General features: G+C 38.7%; 2 protein-coding genes and 4 non-coding genes across 7 annotated transcripts; all 6 read left to right on the top strand.

The window, feature by feature from the left end:
* The first annotated feature begins 490 nt into the window (after positions 1-490).
* Positions 491-13075, top strand: snx6 (sorting nexin 6). 2 transcript variants are annotated; one of them, XM_022197869.2, is made up of 14 exons: positions 491-572; positions 745-795; positions 3040-3144; positions 3877-3987; positions 4070-4191; positions 4269-4392; positions 6476-6571; positions 6658-6763; positions 8311-8386; positions 8500-8539; positions 9365-9451; positions 9526-9685; positions 10428-10513; positions 10948-13075. In XM_022197869.2, exons 1-14 carry the CDS (start codon positions 567-569, stop codon positions 10999-11001), a joined length of 1224 nt encoding a protein of 407 aa, XP_022053561.1. In that variant the 5' UTR covers positions 491-566; the 3' UTR covers positions 11002-13075. The 2 variants fall into 2 exon arrangements, with proteins under 2 accessions (XP_022053561.1, XP_051803420.1); XM_051947460.1 differs by having other exon boundaries at positions 552-572; positions 745-807.
* Positions 13076-14208: 1133 nt separating this feature from the next.
* psma3 (proteasome 20S subunit alpha 3) lies at positions 14209-23267 on the top strand. Its single transcript, XM_022197871.2, has 11 exons — positions 14209-14320; positions 16296-16378; positions 16804-16927; positions 17989-18090; positions 18784-18857; positions 19529-19601; positions 19678-19743; positions 20783-20829; positions 20987-21054; positions 22918-22982; positions 23098-23267. The coding sequence occupies exons 1-11, from the start codon at positions 14300-14302 to the stop codon at positions 23140-23142; spliced, it is 768 nt and encodes a 255-aa protein (XP_022053563.1). The 5' UTR covers positions 14209-14299; the 3' UTR covers positions 23143-23267.
* LOC127537294 (small nucleolar RNA SNORD53/SNORD92) lies at positions 16539-16615 on the top strand. Its single transcript, XR_007946883.1, has one exon. It is a non-coding gene; the product is annotated as a small nucleolar RNA SNORD53/SNORD92 (small nucleolar RNA).
* LOC127537293 (small nucleolar RNA SNORD53/SNORD92) lies at positions 18293-18369 on the top strand. Its single transcript, XR_007946882.1, has one exon. It is a non-coding gene; the product is annotated as a small nucleolar RNA SNORD53/SNORD92 (small nucleolar RNA).
* LOC127537288 (small nucleolar RNA SNORD53/SNORD92) lies at positions 19143-19219 on the top strand. Its single transcript, XR_007946881.1, has one exon. It is a non-coding gene; the product is annotated as a small nucleolar RNA SNORD53/SNORD92 (small nucleolar RNA).
* On the top strand, positions 21152-21228 carry LOC127537287 (small nucleolar RNA SNORD53/SNORD92). The gene has a single exon (XR_007946880.1). It is a non-coding gene; the product is annotated as a small nucleolar RNA SNORD53/SNORD92 (small nucleolar RNA).
* Positions 23268-24619: the final 1352 nt, after the last annotated feature.

The raw sequence follows: 24619 nt of genomic DNA, 5'->3' as shown, positions 1-24619 counted from the left end.
GAAATGTTCTTTATTAAAGTCCTGTTTCCATAAAGAACAGTAAAACATGTTTTATCAGTTAAAGATGGACTCCATTACCCAGAATCCCTCTGAGGGCAGTCCGCTGATCACTGATCTCTGTCTCCTCCTGCTGGTCACTGGGAGGAACTGATTCCATCATCTGTTCATAAAAACACAGTTTTAAGATTTTATATTAAATTATTAGATTATTTAATAAATATAGTTTGATCAGCGTCAATAAAACACATCAATGAAAATCAGAATCAATAAAAAGCTTTTTACAGGTGCTTCTAAACAGTTGTATTTATGCCAAAACAAAGAACTGAACAGCTTTTTATTGACGCTTTTGTTTGTGTTTATTTTGAACCTGATTTTATTTAATTTGTTTGTTTTAGTTTTTAATTATGTTATTGTTGTTCATTGGTTTAATTATTAGATACTGTGACAATCATTATTTTATTGTTATTTTCTTTTCTTTTTTGTTTTTGTTTATTTTCATTCCCAGCGTGACGTCATAGAGTCCGCCCGGCCGCGCTGACGTCACTCCTCCTCCACCCGTTGCAGCCATGATGGTGGGTCTCTCTTCTCTCCTCCTGGTTTTGTGTCGTTTCTCGGTTCGGTTGTCGGTCCGCGGTGGCCCGGTGCCGTCCTGCCGGTACCGCCGCTGCTGTTGACGGTGTTGTTGTTGTTGTTTCGGCCGCTGTGCCGCTGAACTAACGGCTTCGTGTGTCTCTGTCTCCGCAGCAGGAAGGGCTGGACGACGGACCCGACTTCCTCTCCGAGGAGGACCGGGGAGTGAGTGTCTCCGTACGCCTGTTTACCTGTCCGCTCACCTGTGTGTCCGTCCACCTGTCTGACCGCCACCTGTCTGTCTGTCTGTCTGTCTGGGTTCTGCTCTCGGTTCGGCTAAGGCAGCTAGTTAGCATTAGCTTGTGTTTTTCCAGCCTGGTTAGCCGTCCCAGCTAACGTTAGCTTCCTGCTAGCGCCCGGTTAGCCTGTCAGCTGTGGTCGGACCGGTTCTCCGGGACCGAACCGGACCCCGGTGCAGGTGCAGCTGCGGGGCCGTTAGCTGCACTGGCTAACGGGGAGCTAACGGGAGGCTGAGCTAGCAGCTAGCTAGCCGCTCTACTACTGTTTCACATGATTAGCGTGTTGCTAATGAGCTGTTTGAGCTGTCACATGACACACACACACACTGGTATTTACTGGTTAATCAGTTTCAGTCCAGAGGAAAGTTCAGGGGAAACCAGAGCAGCTGTCTCTTACTGGTTAAACTGGGAACCACAGAGTTCAACAGAAACAGCTGTTTAACTACCAGTTAATCTGTTTTAACCGATCAGTCGAGTCATAAAGCCAAAAAATACTTATCTTTTGTCTAGATTTGCACCAGCTTTGTGGAGAATGATTCAAAATTGGTCTAAAATGACTTAAATTTTCTGATAATTAGCAAATGTGGCTAGTTGATGATATTTTGTGTTGTTTCAAGTTTGCTCAAATTACATTCGGGCTGGGATTTTAATATGTTCATTAACTGCAGATGCCTGCTACGTATACCTTATACGGACAGAATTATCAATGAAGATGTTTTCAAATTACCAAACACAAATTATACACTGTTGAACAAAACTAGGAAACAGCTAGCAACATTTCTTGGACACATCATGAGGAAACAGACCCTGCAATAAATCGTCACTACTGGAGACGTTAATGTGAAGAGAGGACGAGGCAGACAGAATGAAGATGATAGATGGACTGACATCATTGAACAACAACAGTCACAATTCAGAAGGAAAAAGAAATGGTCTCCTATGCTCAATGGCATGGCACTGATTGATTGATTGATTGATTGATTGAATTACAGAAAAAATAACGCATTTAATCGCACTTTCCTCAGTTCCCTAATTTCTGGCACTCTGGTAACACAGATGAACACTCCAGCCCAGAAGGTGGCGCTAATGAACCTAAAGTCTGTTGAGGACAAACGTAAAGTCGTGTCCAAAGGATCTGTCAGTTTCTCACATCCCAGTTGTTGTCTATGTGAAATGCACCACGTTGCATGCTCGTTGCGTTTGGAGCTGAATTCTGGTGCATCTCCCCACAGCTCATGAAGTAGACTCCACTTCTAATTTATGCAAATTCGATTCCCAACGCATTACGAAACTTTGGTCAAACGTCTGAACTAGCCGTCGGTGACCTAAAACGAGGACAGATCATTAGGTTAGTTCTCACCTCAAATGCTTTCAGAAATACTTATTGCTGAACTGTTTTCGCAATAAAAGAGAAAGTTTGCATTCGAGGAGTCATGTTGGTCCGACGGCTGTCATGTGACCTTCCAGTGATGACGCTGTAGCCATCCCATAATAGACCACTTTAGAAGACACTGAAAGTGCTTCAGTTTATAAAAAGTCTTAAAATGTTGAATATAATTGCAATAATTGGAGTTTGAGTTTACAGTAATCTGTGAATGTAGCAGACAGATGAAAAATGCAGATAAATAGAAATGAAACATTTAGTTGTTTAAGTTCATGTATTTGTTCAACCATTCAGTCGTCAGCCATAATTTATTTTAATTTAAAACTTTACTTATTGTGTCAAATATTGATATTTGACGAAAATGTGATTAGTCATGATTAATTAATTTTTAAGCCTCTAGATTAAATTAGATCAGATGTTAAAACATAAAAAACCCAAAGAGATTAATTTTATTATGGAAGATTCACATTTGCAGCTACAAATAACTTCAATAAATCAGATCAATAAATTATAAAAATAGTCCCAAATTAATCTTTAAATTTCGTTCTGACATCGTTTGTTCCACCTGAGTGAGAATAAATGAGGTCAGACTGACAGATTTCATGTTTCTAATCATTTTCTTCCATCCTGATGAATGAATAAGAAAACGAGCCAAGACGATCTGAAGCTTCTCTGGACTGAAACCTTTCTGTGTTAAAATCCGTCACGTGTTGTTCATCTGTTTGTGTTGACCGCTGCCTGCACTGGTGCATTGTGGGAAATGTGGTTTGTGTCGTCCTGCTTCAGCCGCGGGCCGTCAACGTGGATCTGCAGACGGACGCCACGCTGCAGGTCGACATCTCCGACGCCCTCAGCGAGAGAGACAAGGTCAAGTTCACCGTCCACACCAAGGTGAGAACCAGAACACTGATAAAGACCCATGTTCTCCTCATTTACAGGCTCAGGGCTTTTATTTTGGACAGCTTAAAGTCCAAAATTACTTGAAATTTGTCCAAAACCACTAAAATCATGTCCCAAATGATTCACAAATCATCCAAAATTAGTTAAAGCTTGTCCAGAAAGACCAAAAATAAACAAAATTACTTAAAATTTGTCCAAAATGATGAAAAAATACTTGATTTTTGTATTTTTGTCTACCTGGCTTGAAACTTGTATGAAATGATTGAAAATTTGTTTAAAGTTAAAATAGGTTAGATTTAATGTGGAGTCTACCTAAAATGATCCAGAAATATCTAAGTATCTTAAAACTTGTCCAGATTAAGAAAATAAAAGTCAGAAATGACATGAAATTTATCCAAATGATGAAAAAACTACAGAAAAACAAGCAAGATTTTTGTTTAAACTGACTCAAATCATGCCCCAAATTATTCACAAATTGTTCAAAATGACAAAAAAAAATGTAAAATTATTTGAAATCTGTTTAGAATTATTAAAACTTTGTCAGAAATGTTTAAAAAATGTCCAAACTGACTCACATTAAACCCTTTAGCTGCTCAATAAACACAGAATGAAAGGAGGAACCATGAGACAGAATCTGGTCTTTCTAAAACGGCTGATGTTCCGACTCTTTCCAGTCCTCCCAGTATGTCTTTGTAACTGGTTTATGGTGGTCTGTCTCCGCAGAGCACGCTGCCAAACTTCAAGCAGAACGAGTTCTCGGTGGTCCGACAGCATGAAGAGTTCATCTGGCTGCACGACTCGTTCGTGGAGAACGAGGAATACGCCGGATACATCGTAAGAGACGTTCAGAGACGTTCAGAGGGTTTAAAGCCGCAGAGCTTCAGTGTGACTGCTTGTTGTTGTTGTTGTTGTTTAGATCCCTCCGGCTCCTCCCAGACCAGACTTTGATGCATCCAGAGAGAAGCTGCAGAAGCTCGGGGAGGGGGAGGGATCCATGACCAAGGAGGAGTTCACCAAGATGAAGCAGGAGCTGGAGGCGTGAGTAAACAGACAAACAAACAAACAGATAAACAAAGAAACAAACAGACTTCTGACCGGCTGTGTGTCGTCTCCAGAGAATACCTGGCCATCTTCAAGAAGACCGTGGCCATGCACGAGGTGTTTCTGTGTCGCGTCGCCGCTCATCCCGTCCTCAGGAAGGACCTCAACTTCCACGTGTTCCTGGAGTACAACCAGGACGTAAGTAACAACAGCAGATACATGTAGAAATGATAAATATCTCAGCTCAAGTTCTCTGACAGATTCTGTCATCCAAAGTTACAAGAAAAGGTCCAGAACTATCTGAAATGTGTCCAAAATTACAGAAAATGGGGCCAGAATGAGTAAAAAAAAAGCAACCAAAATGCCAAATAAAGTCCAAAATGACTTTAACTCAAGTTTGCAAGTATGCACAAAAAACAGATATGAAACAGACTGAAAGAAGGAAAGGAACCAAAAAGCACTGCATCTGACAAAAGAATCTTCAAAAATGATCCAAAAAATATCCACAATGACTTAATATTGGTCCAAGAAGACAAAGAAAATGTCCAAAATTACATGAGACTGCTCCAAAATATCTCAAAACATGTGCAGAATGATTAGAAAACGTGCAAAATCACAAAAAATGTCCCAAATGACTGGAAATGTGCCCATTTATGGCATGAAAAGGTTTGAAATTATTGTAAATTTGTTTAAAGTTTTGTCCAGACTGATTAAAAAAATGTCTAAAATCACCAAAAGTGTTATTATTCGTAGAAATGTGTTCATTATGACATGAAAAAGTTTAAAATTCTTTAAAATTAGCTTTGAATTTTGTACAGAATGATTCAATAAATTTCTCAAATGACCTAAAATTTGTCCAAGATGTAAGAGAATGATTAAAACAAAACCAAATACAAATCTCCAAAATGACTTTAAATCAAGTTTGCAACATGCACAAAAAACAGCTGTGGACCAAACTTAATGACAGAAAGGAGCCAAAAAATATCCAGAATGACCTAATATTGGTCCAAAATGACAAAGAAAATGTCCAAGATAACTTGAAATTGGTCTAAAATATTTAAATTTGTCCATTAAGACATGAAAAAGTTGAAAATCAAAACCTCATTCAAAGTGACAAATGGTGAACAAAATGAGTTGAAATGCATCCACGGTGATTTTATTTGTCCCAAATAACTCAAAGCGTATCAAAAAAACCTCCCGTGATTTAAAATGTGTCCGTCTAATAGCATTGAAGCTAACGCTAGCCTCGTTAGCTGCCAACGCTAACGGTTCTGCTGCTGCTGTGGGACCGAGACCTCAATTATTCAGTTTAATAACAGATTTACTGTTTTTATACAGGTTTTATTTTACACCTCCAAGTCTGTAGGATGAACAAAACACAGATTTAATGTTATTGTTTCATTTATTTATTATTTAATTTTTCCATCTGCTGCATCCAGATCAGAAATAATGAAATGAAACTCAGACGTTTTCATCCAGCGGCTCTGAGACGTTTCACTCTGCTGCCATTTCCTGAATCCAAACTGAACAAACATCAGCTGTTGACTCAAGAGAGGGACGTCCTTTAAACACAGCTTCAGTTAATGAACGCTTAAGACAACATTTACCTGCAAACACACAAGTAGTGTGACAGCTGAGCCAAAATGAAGCAATGAAAGTGTGCAAAAAACTGAACTCTTGACAGAAAATAATCCAAAATTGCCGGAACTTTGTCTGAAATGATCTAAAATCTCTCTAGAATTACTAAAAATTCTTCAGAAATGTTTAAAAATGTCAAAATGTACTCAAAACTTGTCCAAAATGATTTAAATTTTTTCTAAAATGGGTCAGAAGTGATATAAAGTCTGTTTAAGATGATCCCAAAAATATGTGCATATCTTAAAACTGGTCCCGTTTAACAAATAAAAGTTAGAAATCACTTAAAATTTGTCCAAAATGGTGACAAAATGTCATTAAATAATTGTTCTATGTAATCTAAACTGGCTTAAAACTTTTACGGAATGATTTAAAATTTGTATAATATGAAAATAAAAATAGGTCTGAAGTGATGTAAAGTCCGTCTAGAATGATCCATAACTATCTAAATATCTTAAAACTTGTCCAGATTAACAAATAAAAGTCAGAAACGACATGAAGTTTGTCCAAAACTACTCAAATCATGACCCAAATGATTTAAAAAAACATCCAGAATCAGTTAAAACTTGTCCAAAATGACTCAAACCTGTTTGTAAACCTGCTTCCTGTTCGTCCACTTTATAACGTCTGATCTCTGATGTTCCAGCTGAGCGTACGAGGGAAGAACAAGAAGGAGAAACTGGAGGATTTCTTCAAGAACGTGGTGAAATCTGCAGACGGCGTCCTGGTGGCCGGAGTCAAGGTGAACAGAAAATAAAACAAACTTCCGGATGAGAGTTTTTATCGCCTCGTATGTCGTCTTCAGTCGATGTTCTCCGTGTGTTTCAGGACGTGGACGACTTCTTTGAACACGAGAAAACGTTTCTGCTAGAATATCACAACAGAGTCAAAGACGCCTCGGCCAAATCCGACAGAATGATCCGCTCGCACAAAAGTAAGAGTCAGAAATCACAAGACAAGGATTTAGAGATGTTGTCCTGGCTCTAGAGAAAGATGCATGATGGGAAATGTAGTGTTTGTGGATTACAAGTCAAGAAATCTACACCTTAGATTCAAACCATTGTGTGTGAAAACATCCTTTTTAAACAGAATGGTTTGAACCCGAATAATGCAGAAGCCTCCGTCCTACTGGGCTTGTAGAGCAGCATACAGCAGAAAGAACTAGTAGAGAGGAAGCGATGTAGGGGTTTTATTACAACCTTTTCAGTGAGAAACAGTTTTTAAAACCAAAGTCGAGCTGCTTTTTTAAGCTGCCAGCAAGTTGAAGGTTTGTTGACGTTTCTTTTTTTTTATCTCAGAAAAAAAGAATTAAAAGCAGTTTTATTTTAAATTTAAGATAAAAGACATCATCATGAACATAACATCCCCACTGTGAAGCACAGTGGAGGCAGCATCATGATGTGAAGCATGGTGGTGGCAGCATTATGATGTGAAGCATGGTGGTGGCAGCATCATGATGTGAAGCATGGTGGTGGCAGCATCATGATGTGAAGCACGGTGGAGGCAGCATCATGATGTGAAGCACGGTGGAGGCAGTATCATGATGTGAAGCACGGTGGTGGCAGCATCATGATGTGAAGCACGGTGGAGGCAGTATCATGATGTGAAGCACGGTGGAGGCAGCATCATGATGTGAAGCACGGTGGTGGCAGCATCATGATGTGAAGCATGGTGGTGGCAGCATCATGATGTGAAGCACGGTGGAGGCAGCATCATGATGTGAAGCACGGTGGAGGCAGTATCATGATGTGAAGCACGGTGGAGGCAGTATCATGATGTGAAGCACGGTGGAGGCAGCATCATGATGTGAAGCACGGTGGTGGCAGCATCATGATGTGAAGCACGGTGGAGGGAGCATCATGATGTGAAGCACGGTGGTGGCAGCATCATGATGTGAAGCACGGTGGTGGCAGCATCATGATGTGAAGCACGGTGGAGGGAGCATCATGATGTGAAGCACGGTGGTGGCAGCATTATGATGTGAAGCACGGTGGAGGCAGCATCATGATGTGAAGCACGGTGGAGGCAGCATCATGATGTGAAGCACGGTGGTGGCAGTATCATGATGTGAAGCACGGTGGAGGCAGTATCATGATGTGAAGCACGGTGGAGGCAGCATCATGATGTGAAGCACGGTGGAGGCAGCATCATGATGTGAAGCACGGTGGAGGCAGTATCATGATGTGAAGCACGGTGGAGGCAGCACCATGATGTGAAGCACGGTGGAGGCAGCATCATGATGTGAAGCACGGTGGAGGCAGCATCATGATGTGAAGCACGGTGGAGGCAGCATCATGATGTGAAGCACGGTGGAGGCAGCATCATGATGTGAAGCATTCTATGATTCTGGAAAACACCAAAATCTACAGTAGAATAAAAACTAGTGGTTCTAAACTAACTCCTGTGATTTTAGACTCTAAAATACTTCTTGTAGATGTTTTAATCACTGTTTAATCGATGTTTGTTGTTTTGTTTGTTTAGATGCTGCTGACGACATCAACAGAATCGCCTCGTCTCTGTACACATTAGGAACGCAGGACTCCACAGACCTCTGCAAGTACGAACAGTTTACAAGTTTACTGAGTCTCTGGTTTTGTTTTTAAGAGCTTTTTTAAAAGAAAAATAGAATTCAACAAACGTCATTCTGTTTCTGTTTTTCTTCTGCTTAAGGTTCTTCCTCAAAGTGTCGGAGCTGTTTGAGAAAACGAGGGTACGTACGATTCAGATCTCAGCTTCTGCTCGGTCAGTTCGTCTCTGGTGTTACTTTAAGAAGCAGAAAAGTTCTCCATGTTTTCAAAACCCTGACGTGGTCCAGCAGCTACAAAGACTCACAAAAACCAGGAAGAGAAGCACAATGAAGACACACTCATCACATTTGACTGAACACAGAGGAAAAGAACACCTTTTAGCACAGAACAGATGAGTAATGATGAAAAATGACCTGAAAATAATAAAAACCGACAAAACAAGGCACATCATTTAGAAATTTCAGGTGCATCTCCTCTCAGATGTATTTTGGCTAAAAGCGTCACAAACACAACCTGTTGCCTGAACAGAAATGAAACACCTTTAGCATCAGTTAGAACAGAGGATGTTGTTGTTTCTATCAGTTAAGCCAATGAAAGTGTGCAAAACACTGAACGCTTGTCAAAAAACATTCCAAAATGGATGAACTCTGTCTAGAATGATTGGACTTTTCAAAAATGCTTTTTAAAGCGTCCAAACTGACTGAAAAGATTTAAAATTTGTCTGAAATGAAAATAAAAATGGGTCAGAAGTGATGTAAAGTCCGTCTACAATAATCAGAAAAATATCTAAACATCTTAACATTTGTCCACAGTAGCAAATAAATGTCAGAAATTACTTAAAATTTGTCCCAAAATGATGAAAAAATGTCAAAAAATCCTGTTATATCATGAGGCACAAAAAGACTCAAATGGATGTCAGTCTGTGAGGTTCTCTTTGGTTTCACTCAGACCTCCTGTTTGCGTCGTTTTCTTCACATTGTTCTGATTGTTTCTGTTTTCTTTTCCAGAAAATTGAAGCTCGTGTGGCAGCAGATGAAGACCTGAAACTGGCCGATCTGCTGAAATATTACCTGAGAGAGTCTCAGGCTGCAAAGGTCAGACAGCTGACGGTTGAAGTCCAGAGTTAGCTGAGATGTTCTGTTAGATACTGACTGATGTTCTCCTGCAGGACCTGCTGTACCGGAGGAGTCGGGCTCTGGTCGACTATGAGAATGCTAACAAGGCTCTGGACAAAGCTCGGGCCAAAAACAGAGACGTCCTGCAGGCCGAGACCAGCCAGCAGCTCTGCTGCCACAAGTTCGAGAAGATCTCTGAGTCGGCCAAGCAGGGTGGGTTCTGTTTAGTCCTCAGACTTTCAGAACATTAGTGTGTCTGTAAAAAGTATGAAACCACTCGAAGTTCTCCTGTTCAGTAGAAGAACCTTCAGTTCCATAATTGATCCTGTTGGTCTCCATCAGTCTGAACATCTGGACCGTCTTCTTTATAAACTGTTCAACTGTTGGCTCCTCAGGGATCCTGTTCATCAGAACTTTTCAGGTCCAGACTGAGGTCTGGACTCTTGACTCCTCCAGAACTTTCACCTTGTTGTCTTCAAACCATCTCTGAGGATCTTTTCTGTTTGATAGAAAACTGATCTTCTCCACGTCTCAGTTCTCTTCAGACTGCATCAGGTTCTCCTCCAGGATTTCTTTTACCTTCTATCTTTACCAGCCTTTCAGTACCTGCTGCTGAGGAACATCATGATGCTGCCACCACCGTGCTTCACAGTGGAGATGGAGTATTTGGTGAAGCTTGTAGCTCCTTCAGAGGAGTCATGGTTGTCTTGGTGGACTCTCTCATAAATCTCTTTCTACCTCTCTCAGTTTTTGAGGACGTCCTGCTCTAGTCAGACCATTTTCCTTCCTTTTCTTTGACTATGACTGAATTCTGGAAAGCAGTAAAAAAGGAAAACCTCCAGTTGGGTGAATACTTTTTATAGACTCTGTGATGTTGGACTGTTGGGTCTCTGTGGTGGTCTAAAGTTCCTGCAGTCGTGTTTCTACATCTAATGGTGGGTTCTCTTCTGAACAGAGCTCATAGACTTCAAGACGAGACGAGTGGCGGCATTCAGGAAGAACCTGGTGGAGCTGGCAGAGCTGGAGCTCAAACACGCCAAGGTAACAGCATCATCGAGCGCTCAGCTTCTCAGAAAATCCTCTTAGATCAGAAGGTCAGAGTCAGGACGAAACCTTTTCAGCCTCAATTAACCTGCAGACCGTCTGCTCTAAATGTTTCTACAGCAGGAACAGGAAGAGCAGCTGAAACACCAAACCACGGAATTAGAATCCAATAGAATACAGACACAGTTTAAATGGGTCTAAAATCTGGTTTTGATGTCTGGTATAGAAGGAAAGTGATTTTAAAAAGTAAATGAATTCAAAGAACATTCATTTCAAACTTGTTGAAACCAAAAGAATGAATTTAGATGAAGCTAAACCTTTTAAACACCTGAAGTATCTGAAAATATCTTCACCGGGGAAAGTGGGTCAGAGACTCTCACACCTGTCCATACATCACCTGTATCTCTGACTCCGCCTCCTCTCACCTGCAGGGGAACCTCCAGCTGCTGCAGAGCTGTCTTGGCGTCCTGAAAGGTAACACTTAACTGTACGACCCGCCCACAAGCCACTGGCCACGCCCCTTGTCTGCAGTTCCGCTCACCTCCAGCTGGACACGCCCATCAGGGCGGGGGGGCGTCGCCTGGAAGGACGGACGAACGACAGAGAACTCTGGACCAGAGAGAGAGAACAGAGTTAAAACGGCAGAAAGTCTAAATCACTAACAGACACATCTTCATCCTCCTGCTCATCCTCCTCCCCCTCTGGGACTGGTTCTACTGGTTCCACTGGTTCCAGGATGAGACCAGCAGCTCTTCTTACTGAGGGACGTTCATATTAATCTATAATAAATCATTTTAGATCATATCAGAATATAATCAGAATATAAACGTCTCCCAGTTCATCTCTGCTGGTCTTCATTCTCCAAAAACCTCCATCATACGGTTCACTTTGTCTGTTGTTGAGACAGTAAAAACAAACTTTTGTCTGATTATCAGAATATTTTCTCACATTTATCAAGCAGATTTTCTGATTATTTTGATAAAATCTTTCAGAAATCTTAAAAACTTCTTGTAGTTCTGAGATGTTTTTTTCTTGTAATTCTAGACATTTTTATAATTCTGAGATCTTTTTGTCGCAGTTTCGAGTCTTTTCTCATTTATAAATCTGATTTCTCATAACCATTCGACAGATTTTTCTCATAATTATGAAAGATTTCTCATCAACATGAGACAAATTTCTCAAAACTATCAGACTGTTTTTTTCTCATAAGATAGACTTTATGCAATTATGAGACTGATTGTCTCATAATTATGAAAGATTTCTCATATCAGACTGTTTTCTCTCATAGTTAAGAGAAATTACAACATAGACTTCTTATAATTGAGGCAGTTTTTTTTCATAATTACAAGACAGAGTTGTCATATGATAGATTTTTTGTCATGAGACAAAATTCTTGTAATTATGAGGCTGACTTTCTTTCATTATTATGACACTTTGTAGCCTTTTTCACAATGAAAGATTTCTCATAATTGTGAAAGATTTCTCATAAACATGAGACTGACTTATAATTGAAACAGTTTTTTTCTCCTAATTATAAGATAGATTTTTGTAGTTATGAGACTGATTTAGGTTCATAATTATGACAAATTTCTCATAATTATCAAATTTCTCATGACACTTTTGTTACTTGGAGAACTTTTAAAATTTAGATTCTCTCATAATTATGAGACTTTTCTGAACGATGAAGGATTTCTCATAATTATGGAACAAATTTATCAAAATTCTATTTTTTTTCCTGAGAATTTCTCATCATTCTAAAAGTTTTCTCTCATGTTTTTGAGATAATTCAGACAAACTCAAGGATCAGCTTGTTTCAAGAGTTTTGTAGATTTGGTGAAGTTTATTTTCTCGGTTTGTTCAGCTGTTACATCCTCATCTAGTTCTAGATTATAACCTTGAAACATGTTGATTTGTTGGTTTCAACAAAAGACAAACTTCTGGAGGTTTTTGTTTTTCTGTCTCTGGTTTTATTTTCTCCATCCTCTCCTGTTGTCTTATTTTGGCGGTGCTTGTGTGTCTGGGGTAGTTTTATTGTGGCGGTGTGCTGCTGCTCTGGGTCCCGTTCTTATTAAAGTGTAATTTCACCAGTAAATGAAAAGACAGCCTTGTACATGTTTGTATTAGTTCCCTAACCGACGCTAACCTTCCTCCTGCCGCTCATCTTCATCTTCATCACTAACTGTAGCTTCTTTTCTCCTCCGTCACTCGTTTCTTTGTCATTCCAGTCGATGGTGGAGCTTCAGTCTGTTTGCCTTAACGTTGATCAGTCGCTCCGTTTGATTTATTGTAAAGAAAATCGTTTAAGAAATCACCGAATGAAAGCAGTTTTTTGTTCCCGTTCTTTTTTAAAGTGCACTGTATACGAATGTTTTTCACTCTTATGTGACCAAAGCTTCCATTTGCTGATTCAACATGGAGACGTGATGAAACAGAAAAAGAAGAATAAAAGTGATGGTTCTGAAAATTCACAACATTTTAGTTGTTTCAACTTCAGCAGGTCTGTAATCCACCCTGGTCATACTGAGATCAATAAAACTCTACGGACACTTTTCTTACAAATCCTCTGTGTTTACTGGGAGGGACGGAGGCTTCTGATTGGACGACAGCGTCACAATGGCAGCTTTTTATTGGTTCAGGAAGAAAGTCGGACGTTCAGATGTTTCTCAGACAGCTTCTGAAGTTAGGAGAGTCTTGTTTTCTGGTTTCCAGCTGAATTTAGGGGGGTTGTGCACATCAAACGACCACAATTAGATGAAAAATGACTAAAACTAGACGCACAACTATCAGAACTAGGCAGTAGATGACTAAAATTAGACAGAAATCCAACAAAATGAAACCAAAATTACAAAACAACACAAAAAAGTTTTAGAACACCGACAAAAATTGACACATAACGACAAAAATGACTTGGAAAACAAGATTTAGACACAAGACCGTCCAAACTGACAAAATTTAGACAGAAAAGGACCTAAATGAAACAGTTAAAAATTTGACTCCAGATGACCCAAACTTGTCAGTGAATGACCAAAATTTGACACAATACAATTAAAATTTCATGCAAAACTAATGAATCTCTACATAAAATGGCTGCATTTGTCTCAAAATAACCAAATTCAGAAACAAAACGATCAAAACCAGAAAGTAAACGACCAAAATCAGATGTAAAACATTCAAAACTTGTCAGTAAATGACTAAAATTAGGCTAAAAACTACCAAAATTACATGTGAAATCAAAACTATACAAAGACAACCAAAATTAGACACAAAACAGTCAAAACTACACAGTACGTGATCAAATTTAGACTCAAAACGATCAAAATTAGTCAGAAAATGACGAAAACTAGACATGAAATGACTAAAATGATGTGAAAAACAACCAAGTTTGAACTGAAATGACCAAAATTTGCCTCCAAATGACCAGACAAAAGAAAAAAAGAGGGAGAAATGAGTTGCAGAAAGGAACATGAGAGACAAAATGAAAAACTCAAGATTCAGATCTGAACAGCCGGATTAAACTTCACTCATGTTGCAGAAAGATCATGTGATGCTACTCAGTCAGAACAAAAACAGAACAAGCCAAAAATTAACCAAAACTGTACGAAAAATTATAAAAACAAGCTGCAAAATGAACAGAAATAGAAGCAAAATATCTAAAACTATATGAAAAATGACCATATCCCTCCAGCCTGCGGCGGCGCTGCTGCGTTACGTCACTGTTTTCTCCGTCAGTAAAGCAGAAACCAGAAGCAGCAGCAGAGCGGCTCTCAGGACTCCGGCTGTAAAATGAGCTCCATCGGGACCGGGGTGAGTTTTTTCTGGGTTTGTCCGAACCGAACCTTCTCCTAAAATTCACCCCGACTCTTTATGTGTCTGATTTAATTCAGAATTCAGGAAAATAGCTCGCTTTTCTGCTGAAAATCACCTCATTGTCAGAAACCTGTAGCCAGCTAGCTAGCGTGTTAGCCTGCTGAGTCACAGCAAGGCCCGCTAGCAGCAGCTAAAAGAAAACTGAAAGTAGAATGAACAGAACGTTTAAATTCAATAAAAATTCCTTTTAGTGCTTAGTTTAAACCAATCAGATGTAAAATAAGCGTCTCATTGCCGCTTGGTGCCAGAATTTGTCAGTTTAAAGACAGAAATTGGTGATATTTACACAACACAGTGGATGCTAGCAGTTAGCTTCAGCACTTGACAAACTCCATTCAGAATAAATTAAAATTTAAGTTAATTTGCATGTCAGCTAAAATTGGCTGCATGAAGATGACATATAATAATTTATATAACTTAAACAAAGTGTTCCAGTTAATTTGGGGTTTTACTTGATGTCCTAAATAAACTTTATCCAGATAAAATCCCAACTTTTTGCACTGTCAGTTAAACAGTGTGGGGATGAGATGTCTGTTTAACTTTGGTGTTTATGAGGTTAAAGTGATTTGTATTTAATTATTTATTAGAAGTTGGGATATTTAATGTAAATTTTGTGTAATTTTAAGACAGTGTTACTTAAATAATGTAGTTTTGTGATTCTGACATTTGACACCGTCACTGCGAGGATTTAACTCCTGCCAAAGTCCATTTAAAATAATTAATATTTAAGTTAATTTGCCTGTCAGCTGAAAATAACTACACAAAGAGGACATGTAAGAGGTTTTCTAATTGTAATCAAGTATTGTAGTTCAATCGGGGTTCATTTTGATTTACTACATAAACTTTATTCAGAGGAAGCCTCAACTTTTAGAGTCTCTTGTAGTTCTGTCGACAGGACGGTGTTGGGATGAGAAATCAGGAGTTTCATCAGTTTGTGGAAACTTTGAGCAGTTGTATGTAAATTTTGGGATATTTTGTGTCACTTTAACAGTAATTAGCGTAGTCATTGCTCACAGTTATCTCCTGCACTGGTCAAACTCCATCTAGATTTTAAGCTGAGTCAAACATCACCTGTTTACATCTAAAAACACACCAGAGACCTGAAACTAAGGTGTGTTTTTGGTGTTTGATAGTTTCCAGATATCCCTTAATTTGTCCAATTACTGATTCACAGATCATTTACACATTAAATAGAATTATTTGGGACTGTAATTTGAATACTTTAATTATGATTTCAAGACAGTGACAATTAATATTATTTATTCTCATTTTATATTCAAGTATTTAAAATTAGTAGATAACAGAATGTGCTGTAAAACATTCGGGAGACTTTAATGAATTTTCTGCACAGATTGAGATGTTTAGAAAAGGCACAAAATCTGTTATTGGTTCACTTTAACTTGTGTTAGCAGCAATATACCCCAATGAATGTATTTATCTTTACACACACACACTGTATTTAAAGATCTAAAATTTAATTACAGAGCTGCAATAATCAGATATCATCAAATATTAAATTAATCACCAACTATTTTAACCAACAAGTAACGAGGCTGAGTCATTTTTAAAAAAATAAAAACAGTTTTTATTTTTTTTAATTTAAATATTGCCTCTTTTTCCTCCTTTATGACAGTAAACTGAGTGTTTTGGGGGTTTTGGGAAACACTGATCAACATTTCTTTTACTATTCTGACATTTTAGAGACCAAATCTAGAAAATAATCAACTGATTATCAAACTGTGTAAAAGATCTTTATTTTTAATCCTCCTGTAAAGAAACAAGAAATAAAAACCAACTCTGAGGGCCTCTTTAACATGTAAATTAACTGGATTTCTGCTGTCCTGTATAAATATTAACACCAGTCGTGTGTTTTATTGTTGAACCTGCTGACGTTTCCTGTTTCCTGTTTCAGTACGACCTGTCGGCCTCCACCTTCTCTCCAGATGGACGAGTGTTTCAGGTGGAATACGCCATGAAGGCCGTGGAGAACAGCAGGTCAGAGTCTCCAGAACCACAGAGAACACGATGATTTCTACTTAAAACACATAAAAAGCTTTTAGAAAGCGACGTTTAAACCAGTAGAACTGATTTTATGAGTAAAAGTTTCACCACTGAAACCAAACTGATCAATAACGGTGATCGGTTAATCAGCAGGGAGGATGATGAGTCCCAAAGGTTTCGCTCACTGGTCTGAAGTCCTGTGATGTCACTTCCTCTTGGCTGTCTGACCAATCCCTGAGCTGCTTTCACTTTAAACACCGAAAACACCTGAGTAGAAACTAAAGATGTCAGAGCTCAGAACATGTTTCTAGTCGGCTTTTATCCAGAGTTCTGAAGCTTCTGATTGGTTCTGAGGTGTGTCACATGATCAGACTTTAGTTAAACCTGTGTGTGTGTTTGTTGTGTGTTTGTGTGTTCAGCACGGCCATCGGGATCCGCTGTAAGGACGGCATCGTGTTCGGGGTGGAGAAACTCGTTCTGTCCAAACTGTACGAAGACGGATCCAACAAACGCATCTTCAACATCGACAGACACGTCGGCATGGTAACCACACAGAAACACAGTCAGAAATAAACACAAAGCACTCGACATGCCGTACGAGTTCTTAAACGTGTTAAAACGAAAGTAAAGTTTGGTTTGTGGAGAGATTTTAGAGCGTTTAAATCAGTGATTCTAGTTCATTTTGCCGTCATGTTTCCTTTTAATTAACTGAAAGTCCACAAATGAATCTGTTTAAAATGAAATAAGACCAAGAAAAGCAGCAAATCTTCTCTTTCCAGAAGCTGAAATCTGCAGATATTTGACTTTTTTTCTTGATTTTTGCTTGAAAAATAAGTGGAATTATTAATTAATGCCAAAATATGAGGGACAAAGACTCTTCCTCCACCTAAAAACCAAAAACATATATACGTTTAAAAGTGTTTTATAACACAATAACTGAAATAAAACTAACAGAACTATCATAATTTTAGACATGATAAACAAGGAAACAGCAGAAATCCAGCCTGTTTCAAGTATCTTCAGTCATAAATTGGAGCTAAAATCTTTTTATTTCATTAATTCAGCTCACAGTGAAAGAAACAGCGAGATGCAGCCCTGTTCATGTTTAACTTTTTAAAACCTTTTTTTGCTAAAATCCTGCAGAATTGTTTTCTGCTCTTGATATTTCGGAACATTTTTGAGAAAAAGCAGGTTTGAACAGAAATGTTCAAATAAAGCTTCAGCATTAATAAATCCTGAAAACACTTCTGGTGTTCTCTCTGTTTTAGTTTTCTGTTCTGACGTGTCAGCAGTTTGTCCGTTATCAGTCCACTTGTGCTTTTTGTGATCTTCATATTTGCTTTAATTTGTCCGTTAAGATATTTCCTGTATCGATTGTTTGTGTTTCTAATCTTCTAGTTTCCTTTTTTAGCTTTTTTTTGGTATTTTAACCAAATATCCGTTACACATAAAAAACTCCCAGACGTTTTTTAACTAGTTGTGTCACTTTACATTTGATTTCCTAAAATAATATTATTGATACTGTAGTATATTAACTGCCATCCTCAGGTTGTCTGTGGCTCTTCTGTATTTATATCATTGATTTAAAGTGTTTTTCCCTGCAGGCTGTAGCTGGGCTGCTGGCTGATGCTCGATCGCTCGCTGAAGTCGCCAGAGAAGAAGCTTCAAACTTCAGATCAAACTACGGACACGACATTCCTCTGAAGGTGAAACACACCGGATAAAAACACTCATCTGCTGGTTAAACGTTCAGAGTTACCGATTAGAATAAGAAAAGAGGAAGAACAACTAGTTTAACAGTAAAAGTTTCAGTCTTGAGCCACACATTGTTCCGGTATTTAGTGTTTCTGTTTCACCACTGAAACCAAACTGATCAATAACGTTGATTGGTTAAAGCTGATCAGCAGGGAGGATGATGAGTCCCAAAGGTTTCGCTCACTGGACTGAACTCCTGTGATGTCACTTCCTCTTGGCTGTCTGACCAATCCCTGAGCTGAACTCACCTCTGATCACCAATCAGAGCCATTGATCAGGTTTCTGGTCTGATCCAAAGAAATCAGACGAGCTTTTACTTAAAGTCAAACATCAGAGTTGGTAGATTATGTTCAGTCTCATAAAGCTCCACTGCAGTCTTTGTCGTGGTGCTCGTTGCTGCTGAACTCATTTTGTTCGACACGTCTCCTCTTTGTGTGACCGCACGTCTCTCATGTGTTTCTAATCATCCAGCTGAAAGGCAAACAGCTGCTTTTTGAGCTGTTAGTATTTAAGTCCTTCCTCCGGTTCTGATCAGAGAAATGTTGCTCTTTGGTTAAAAAACGACACCCAGAAACCCCACGATGACCTCACAGAGCAGCAGAATTAGCATGCTAAGCTAACAGAGCCGTCTCCTGTCGTTGCAGCACCTGTCGGACAGAGTGGCCATGTACGTCCACGCCTACACCCTGTACAGCGCCGTGAGGCCGTTCGGCTGCAGGTGAGTCGCAAAACTGTTGGTAAAAACGTTGAAAATGATGAACACAAATTCAGACGTCTGACACGATCAATCAGACTTCACCTGTACGGCTGAGAGAAGCTTACGGACGAGACGATAGTCATTAAAACCATTTGGAGAACAATACGCACAAGAAACAAACAGAGTGAAATTAAAACTAATAAAGCAGATTTTTGAGTTCTAAATAATCTACTCCAAGTTCATCCACATTCTAAAAATGAGACCAAACTGATCAATAACGGTGATCGGTTCAAGCTGATCAGCAGGGAGGATGATGAGTCCCAAAGGTTTCGCTCACTGGACTGAACTCCTGTGATGTCACTTCCTCTTGGCTGTCTGACCAATCCCTGAGCTGAACTCACCTCTGATCACTAATCAGAGCCATTGATCAGGTTTCTGGTCTGATCCAGAAAAATCCCACAGACGGGTTTATACTGAGACATTAGAGCTGTGGTGCGTTCAAAGACACAGATTAGGGCTGCGATGCGTTCAGGTGCAGCACAAAGTGATACATAGAGGTTTTGCATATCTGTTGAGCATCGTGGTGCGTTCAGGTACAGCATAAAGTACTGAGGTGTTTAGAGTTAAACGTGGACGTCGTGGTGCGTTCAGGCGTCTGTTTTTGTTGCTTACGTCGTGTTTCCGTCTCCTAGTTTCATCCTGGGTTCGTACGACAAAGACGACGGCCCTCAGCTCTACATGGTCGACCCGTCCGGCATCTCATACGTGAGTCTGTTCCTCTGACTGCAGGTGAACTCAGGTGAACTCAGGACTTCCTGTTAACAGACTGTGTTGTGTTCAGGGTTACTGGGGATGCGCCATCGGAAAAGCAAAGCAGGCCGCCAAGACGGAGATCGAGAAGCTGCAGGTGAGTTTAGAACTGTAAAACCTCCTGAGTGCTGTTTTTATTATTTAGAGGTTAATGTTAACAATCAATAAAACCGATCCTTCAGCTGATCAGTCAGTAAGCTCGATCAGTTTGTCAATAATCGGTCAATAAATCAGCATGTTCAGGCAGTATTGTACGACCATCATATTTTAGGAATGTTTCAGCCGATATTCAACCAACTTCATCATTAAATTTGACCTTTTTTCTCATTTTTAGGACATTCTAATGGTATTTTATTCATATTTTCAATTAATTATTGAACTTCATAGAGACAGTTGGAGTTGTAAACATTATTTTAAAGTGTTTCAGGGTTTTTTGCACATTTTTATAAAATATTACGAATATGTTTCCACTTATTTTTACCTATCATTTATATTTTATAACCTTCTACTCTTGTTTCTGACATTTAGGGACATTAATAGTATTTTTTTTTCAAGTATTTGAGATTTTTTATTCTTTATTGCTTCCATATTAATGTTTTAACTTTTTAAAATATTTTCTGAACATTTTATGAGAAACTACAAATATTTCTTGAACTTTTAGATGTTAAATTAATTACCTTTTTAATCTTTTGTTCATTTTTCTGACATTTCTGGACTGTGCACATTTTCTTTCTTTCCTATGAACTTTAGTAAACATTTTATTAATTAGCTTATTTATGTATCTGACATTTGTGGTTATTAATAGACAATTTATTCACTTTTTTTACTTTTAATTTTTCTCCTGTATCTGTAGTCTTACATTATTCCATGTTATAGATTTACTTTTTTATTTGAATTTTTCTTCTCTTTTACATGTGATTACGTTTTGCTGACTGGTTTGTGACATTTTTGAGACTATTTTTTAGTTTTTTAATTCAGATTTTTCGGAACTTTTGCAAAAATTCATTTGGGTATTTTAGTAAAAATGTTTTTCCATTTGTTGATTAAAGGATAAAGTTGATGAATGCTGAAACTACAGTGCTGTAGGTTTGTTGTTGTTGTAACTGTGTGTGTTTGTTGTGTGTTTGCTGTGTCAGATGAAGGAGATGACGTGCAGAGAGCTGGTTAAAGAAGTCGCTAAAATGTGAGTGAGAAACATTCAAACTAAACTTTTATAAACTCCTGCTTGATTTAAAACAAAGAAAAACGGTTCACGCTGATAAAACGTGTCGTAACTTTAAATGAAACAAAGTTCTGTGCTGCAGCAAATCTTCAGCAGACTGACTAAACTCTGTCTCCAGAATCTACATCGTTCATGACGAGGTGAAGGACAAAGCGTTTGAGTTGGAGCTCAGCTGGGTGGGAGAAGGTAAGAACCAATCACAGCTCTGCGTTTCTTCTTCTCTGGTTTCCATCTTAAGTCTACTCTGACATTAATCGATGCAGCTGATCAGTTAATCAGCAGGGAGGATGATGAGTCCCAAAGGTTTCGCTCACTGGACTGAACTCCTGTGATGTCACTTCCTCTTGGCTGTCTGACCAATCCCTGAGCTGAACTCTCCTCCAATCACAGCGATCGATCGGGTTTCACTTTCTGATTGAGATGTGGTCAAATGCAAAAAAAAACAAAACAAACAAAAATCGTTTCATATTGATAAAAACACTTTGCTGCAGTTAATACTTTATTTACAGAACATTACTGTTTATTAGTATTTAACTTTCTCTAATTATTGAGTTTACTGAAAACGCCTGTGACAGCAGCTGCTTTTTGACCTACTTTATTATAAATGTAAACAAATCAAAGTTTTTAATTAAATTTGAAAGAAAATGAAAACTTGTTATGATTTTTGGTACAGAAACGTCAGCCAGTAGAACCAGAACAGTTAAAGATCTCGTATTGTTTAATTTTTTACTGAAATCAATCAAAATATCCCAGAATATGGAACCAAATAACTCCTGGTTTTATTCCTATTTTATATTATAGGTAGCTTTAAATGCAGCAGCTGCTTTCTCCAAACAGTTCAGGAAGAAAACTCTCTCTGTGTCTGGAATTAAAACCAAAACGGCAGACATGAATGGCTGTGTGAAAGCAGGACTTTCTGTCTTTAAACTTTCTCTCTGAGGATCATTTTATATGGTAATATGTGTAGATTGTCAGCACAGTCAGTTTTTATTATCTCCTGTTCTGATGAGTTTGTTGGACGATGTTATAAAATCAGTTTTTAAATGAAGCTACTGCAGATTAACACGTCGTCTGGATGAGTCTCAGTTTCATCCTCATTCTGCCGTCTGACAGCAGAAACGGGAAAAATCTGTAAATGAGAGCAGCTTTATTGTGAGTTAATGTGGATTAAAATGCAGTTTAATGAGCACAGAGAGCAGGAGGGAAGCGAACATGAGAACACAGTAACCCACCCAGGTCATTTTGTGTCTTTTGTGTTCATTTTGTGTCTTTTTGTGGTCATGTTGTGTCTCTTTCTGAAATAGGCCTAAAATGATTCCTCCAGTAATTCGATTACTAAAATTCCTGGAAGCCAAATCCTCTGAATGGAGGCTTCCTTTACTCCACTACATCCTAGAGCTCGGGTCACTAACTGGACCCAGACTTCACTCTGGGATTAAGTATTTTCTGTAATAAATATTAGTAAATTATCAATGTTCTAATCAGTGATCTATCAGCAGCAGTTTAAACGGACCAAACATAAAAACATATTGATATTGATTTCTGCATCAACTAAATGCCTGTGGGTTTCCATGGCAACGTGATGCATTCACTGTGTGATTCTGTAATGTTCAGATCAGCAGGTTTACAGAGAATCTGGATCACTCATAAACAAATACTTTGGTTAAAGAGAGACGCTTCTTAGAGACGAGTAAAATCTGAACAGACCGTGTACAAGGTTAGCTCCTTAGCATCAGTTACCATGGAGATCTAACTGCAGCATCAGTTACCATGGAGATCTAACTGCAGCATCAGTTACCATGGAGATCTAGCAGGTTAAACATTCCTGATACTGAAAATTCTGACTTCATAGTTCAGAACTTTGGTTTGAAGTTTCCATGGAGATCTGACCTTCAGCGTTAGCCACATTAGCCACATGACATGCTAACACTAGCACTGTATAACACCTCAACGTTTACAAGACACATAAAATACAATAAAAATAGATTTTCACCATGAATCTAGTGTTGTAGTTGCCGTGGTAACATGTTCCTGTCTCTTCTGTTTCAGTCACAAACGGACGACATGAATTTGTACCCAAAGACGTCAGAGAGGAAGCAGAGAAATACGCCAAGGTGAGTCAGAACTCGTCGACTGAAACACTCGGACATGCAGACGTCATCACGGTGTTTCTGTAGTTCCTGTGTTCTCCGTTCAGGTAACTCAAACAGGTGTTTCTCTGTGTTTCAGGACTCTCTGGAGGAGGACGACGACTCCGACGAGGACAACATGTAAACTCTGCACTTCATCTGCTCAGACCGGATTCTTTTTTATGTTTTATAGTTCACAAAAACGTTTCGTTCTTTTTGCTCTTTGTTTCCATGAATTTCAACTTTGACAATAAAGTTGGAGGAAAAGTTCTGGGGCTCGTTTCTCTGTCGATCAGCTGATGAACCACGGTGAACATAAGTCAGCAAAAATCCAACATGTTTTATCATTAAAATAAACACAAAATTCTCATATTTGGAAGCTTGAGTCAGCAAACTGTTGTTTTTTTTGGTGTTTGAATTGATAAACGAGGGGACGGTAAATGCACTATGGTAAATAAATTCAATTAATTGTGTAAATTAATAGATTCTTTGGTGGGTAAATAACTCAGAAATTCATAAAAATATTCATTTACATCCCACCACATGTATAGCACCAAACCTAATTTGAAAAAAAGCATCAATTTAATGTTTATAGCAGCCAAAAATGACATTGATGTAAAATAAAAATGGTAGATAAATGTTTTTAATGTGTATATGAACAGGAGTTAAGCTTTATTTTATTATTAAACTGGTTTTTCTGACTGTTCAGTTGTAAAGCTGCAATAAACCAAGAGACAAGATGTGATTTTTTTGTAGTTTTTGTAGTGTGATAAATTATTTTTAAGCAGTTTTTAAAAAGGAAAATCATAATTTCAGTTGATTTCCTCCACTCGCATGGCGATGTTAATCGAAATGCTAAAGATAACTAAGGATTTTTGAATGAAGTTGACTTTAAATATCTCCAGGATGTATTAGTGTTGCTGTCACTCTGCATTTTGTTGTTATCTGTTGTTTTGTCGGTTGTTTAGAAACAACCTTCTCTTCCCCGGACACACGCATGACATATATGGCCTTGCCGCCACTGTCTTCCTGTGACGTAGACGCTCCGACGTTCCCGCCCACTCTACAAACGGCGCCACAAATAACGACCATGTTTAGGCTAAAACGGTCTTTTGTCCCGGTGATTCTCCGGTAAACTCGGTTCCGCCGCTCCCTACGCCACACCAACCCTCCGCCCCGGTTCGCTCATCGACCGTCGTGGGGTAAAAAAACGCGGTTGAACGGTTTGTTTTGGACCCTGCTTCACCACAGGCACAGAGACGTGACGTTGTCTCGCATATGGAAACCGCACCGCCAAACTTCCTTTAAAAAAATCGCCATTTAAGGTTTGCAGCGGTCATGTGCGACTTATTGACGCAATAGAGCTGAAATAAAAACTGTTAATAAAAGTACCATAACTGCTGTTACATTCGGCGCACATGTCATGCAACAAGCAGCTCGTATATGAACACAAGTTCAACTTTAGTGCGATAGTTATCCGCTCTTTCCGGCTGTTTCTGTTCGAGGTAAAGCAGTTAAAAACAGGCTATAATAGGCGATAGTTAGAGTTTGTGGAAATTAATAAATTCTTTGTGATACAATATCTCAGAAATATATTCAAATATTCCGTAGTCTTCCACCAT

The sequence above is a fragment of the Acanthochromis polyacanthus genome, chromosome 1 (assembly GCF_021347895.1).
Source record: "Acanthochromis polyacanthus isolate Apoly-LR-REF ecotype Palm Island chromosome 1, KAUST_Apoly_ChrSc, whole genome shotgun sequence".
Lineage (NCBI taxonomy): Eukaryota > Metazoa > Chordata > Actinopteri > Pomacentridae > Acanthochromis > Acanthochromis polyacanthus.
The sequence above is the reverse complement of the archived record's forward strand: the minus strand, read 5'-3'. Positions and strand labels throughout refer to the sequence as shown.

Excerpts from the sequence above, each read along its gene's own strand:
- snx6 (XM_051947460.1), top strand. Across the intron at positions 3,988-4,069 it reads AGGAATACGCCGGATACATC|ATCCCTCCGGCTCCTCCCAG; the intron begins GTAAGAGACGTT and ends GTTGTTGTTTAG. Across the intron at positions 10,514-10,947 it reads TGGAGCTCAAACACGCCAAG|GGGAACCTCCAGCTGCTGCA; the intron begins GTAACAGCATCA and ends TCTCACCTGCAG.
- psma3 (XM_022197871.2), top strand. The coding sequence starts at position 14,300 with ATGAGCTCCATCGGGACCGGG. Across the intron at positions 18,858-19,528 it reads GTGAGGCCGTTCGGCTGCAG|TTTCATCCTGGGTTCGTACG; the intron begins GTGAGTCGCAAA and ends TCCGTCTCCTAG. Across the intron at positions 20,830-20,986 it reads GTTAAAGAAGTCGCTAAAAT|AATCTACATCGTTCATGACG; the intron begins GTGAGTGAGAAA and ends CTCTGTCTCCAG.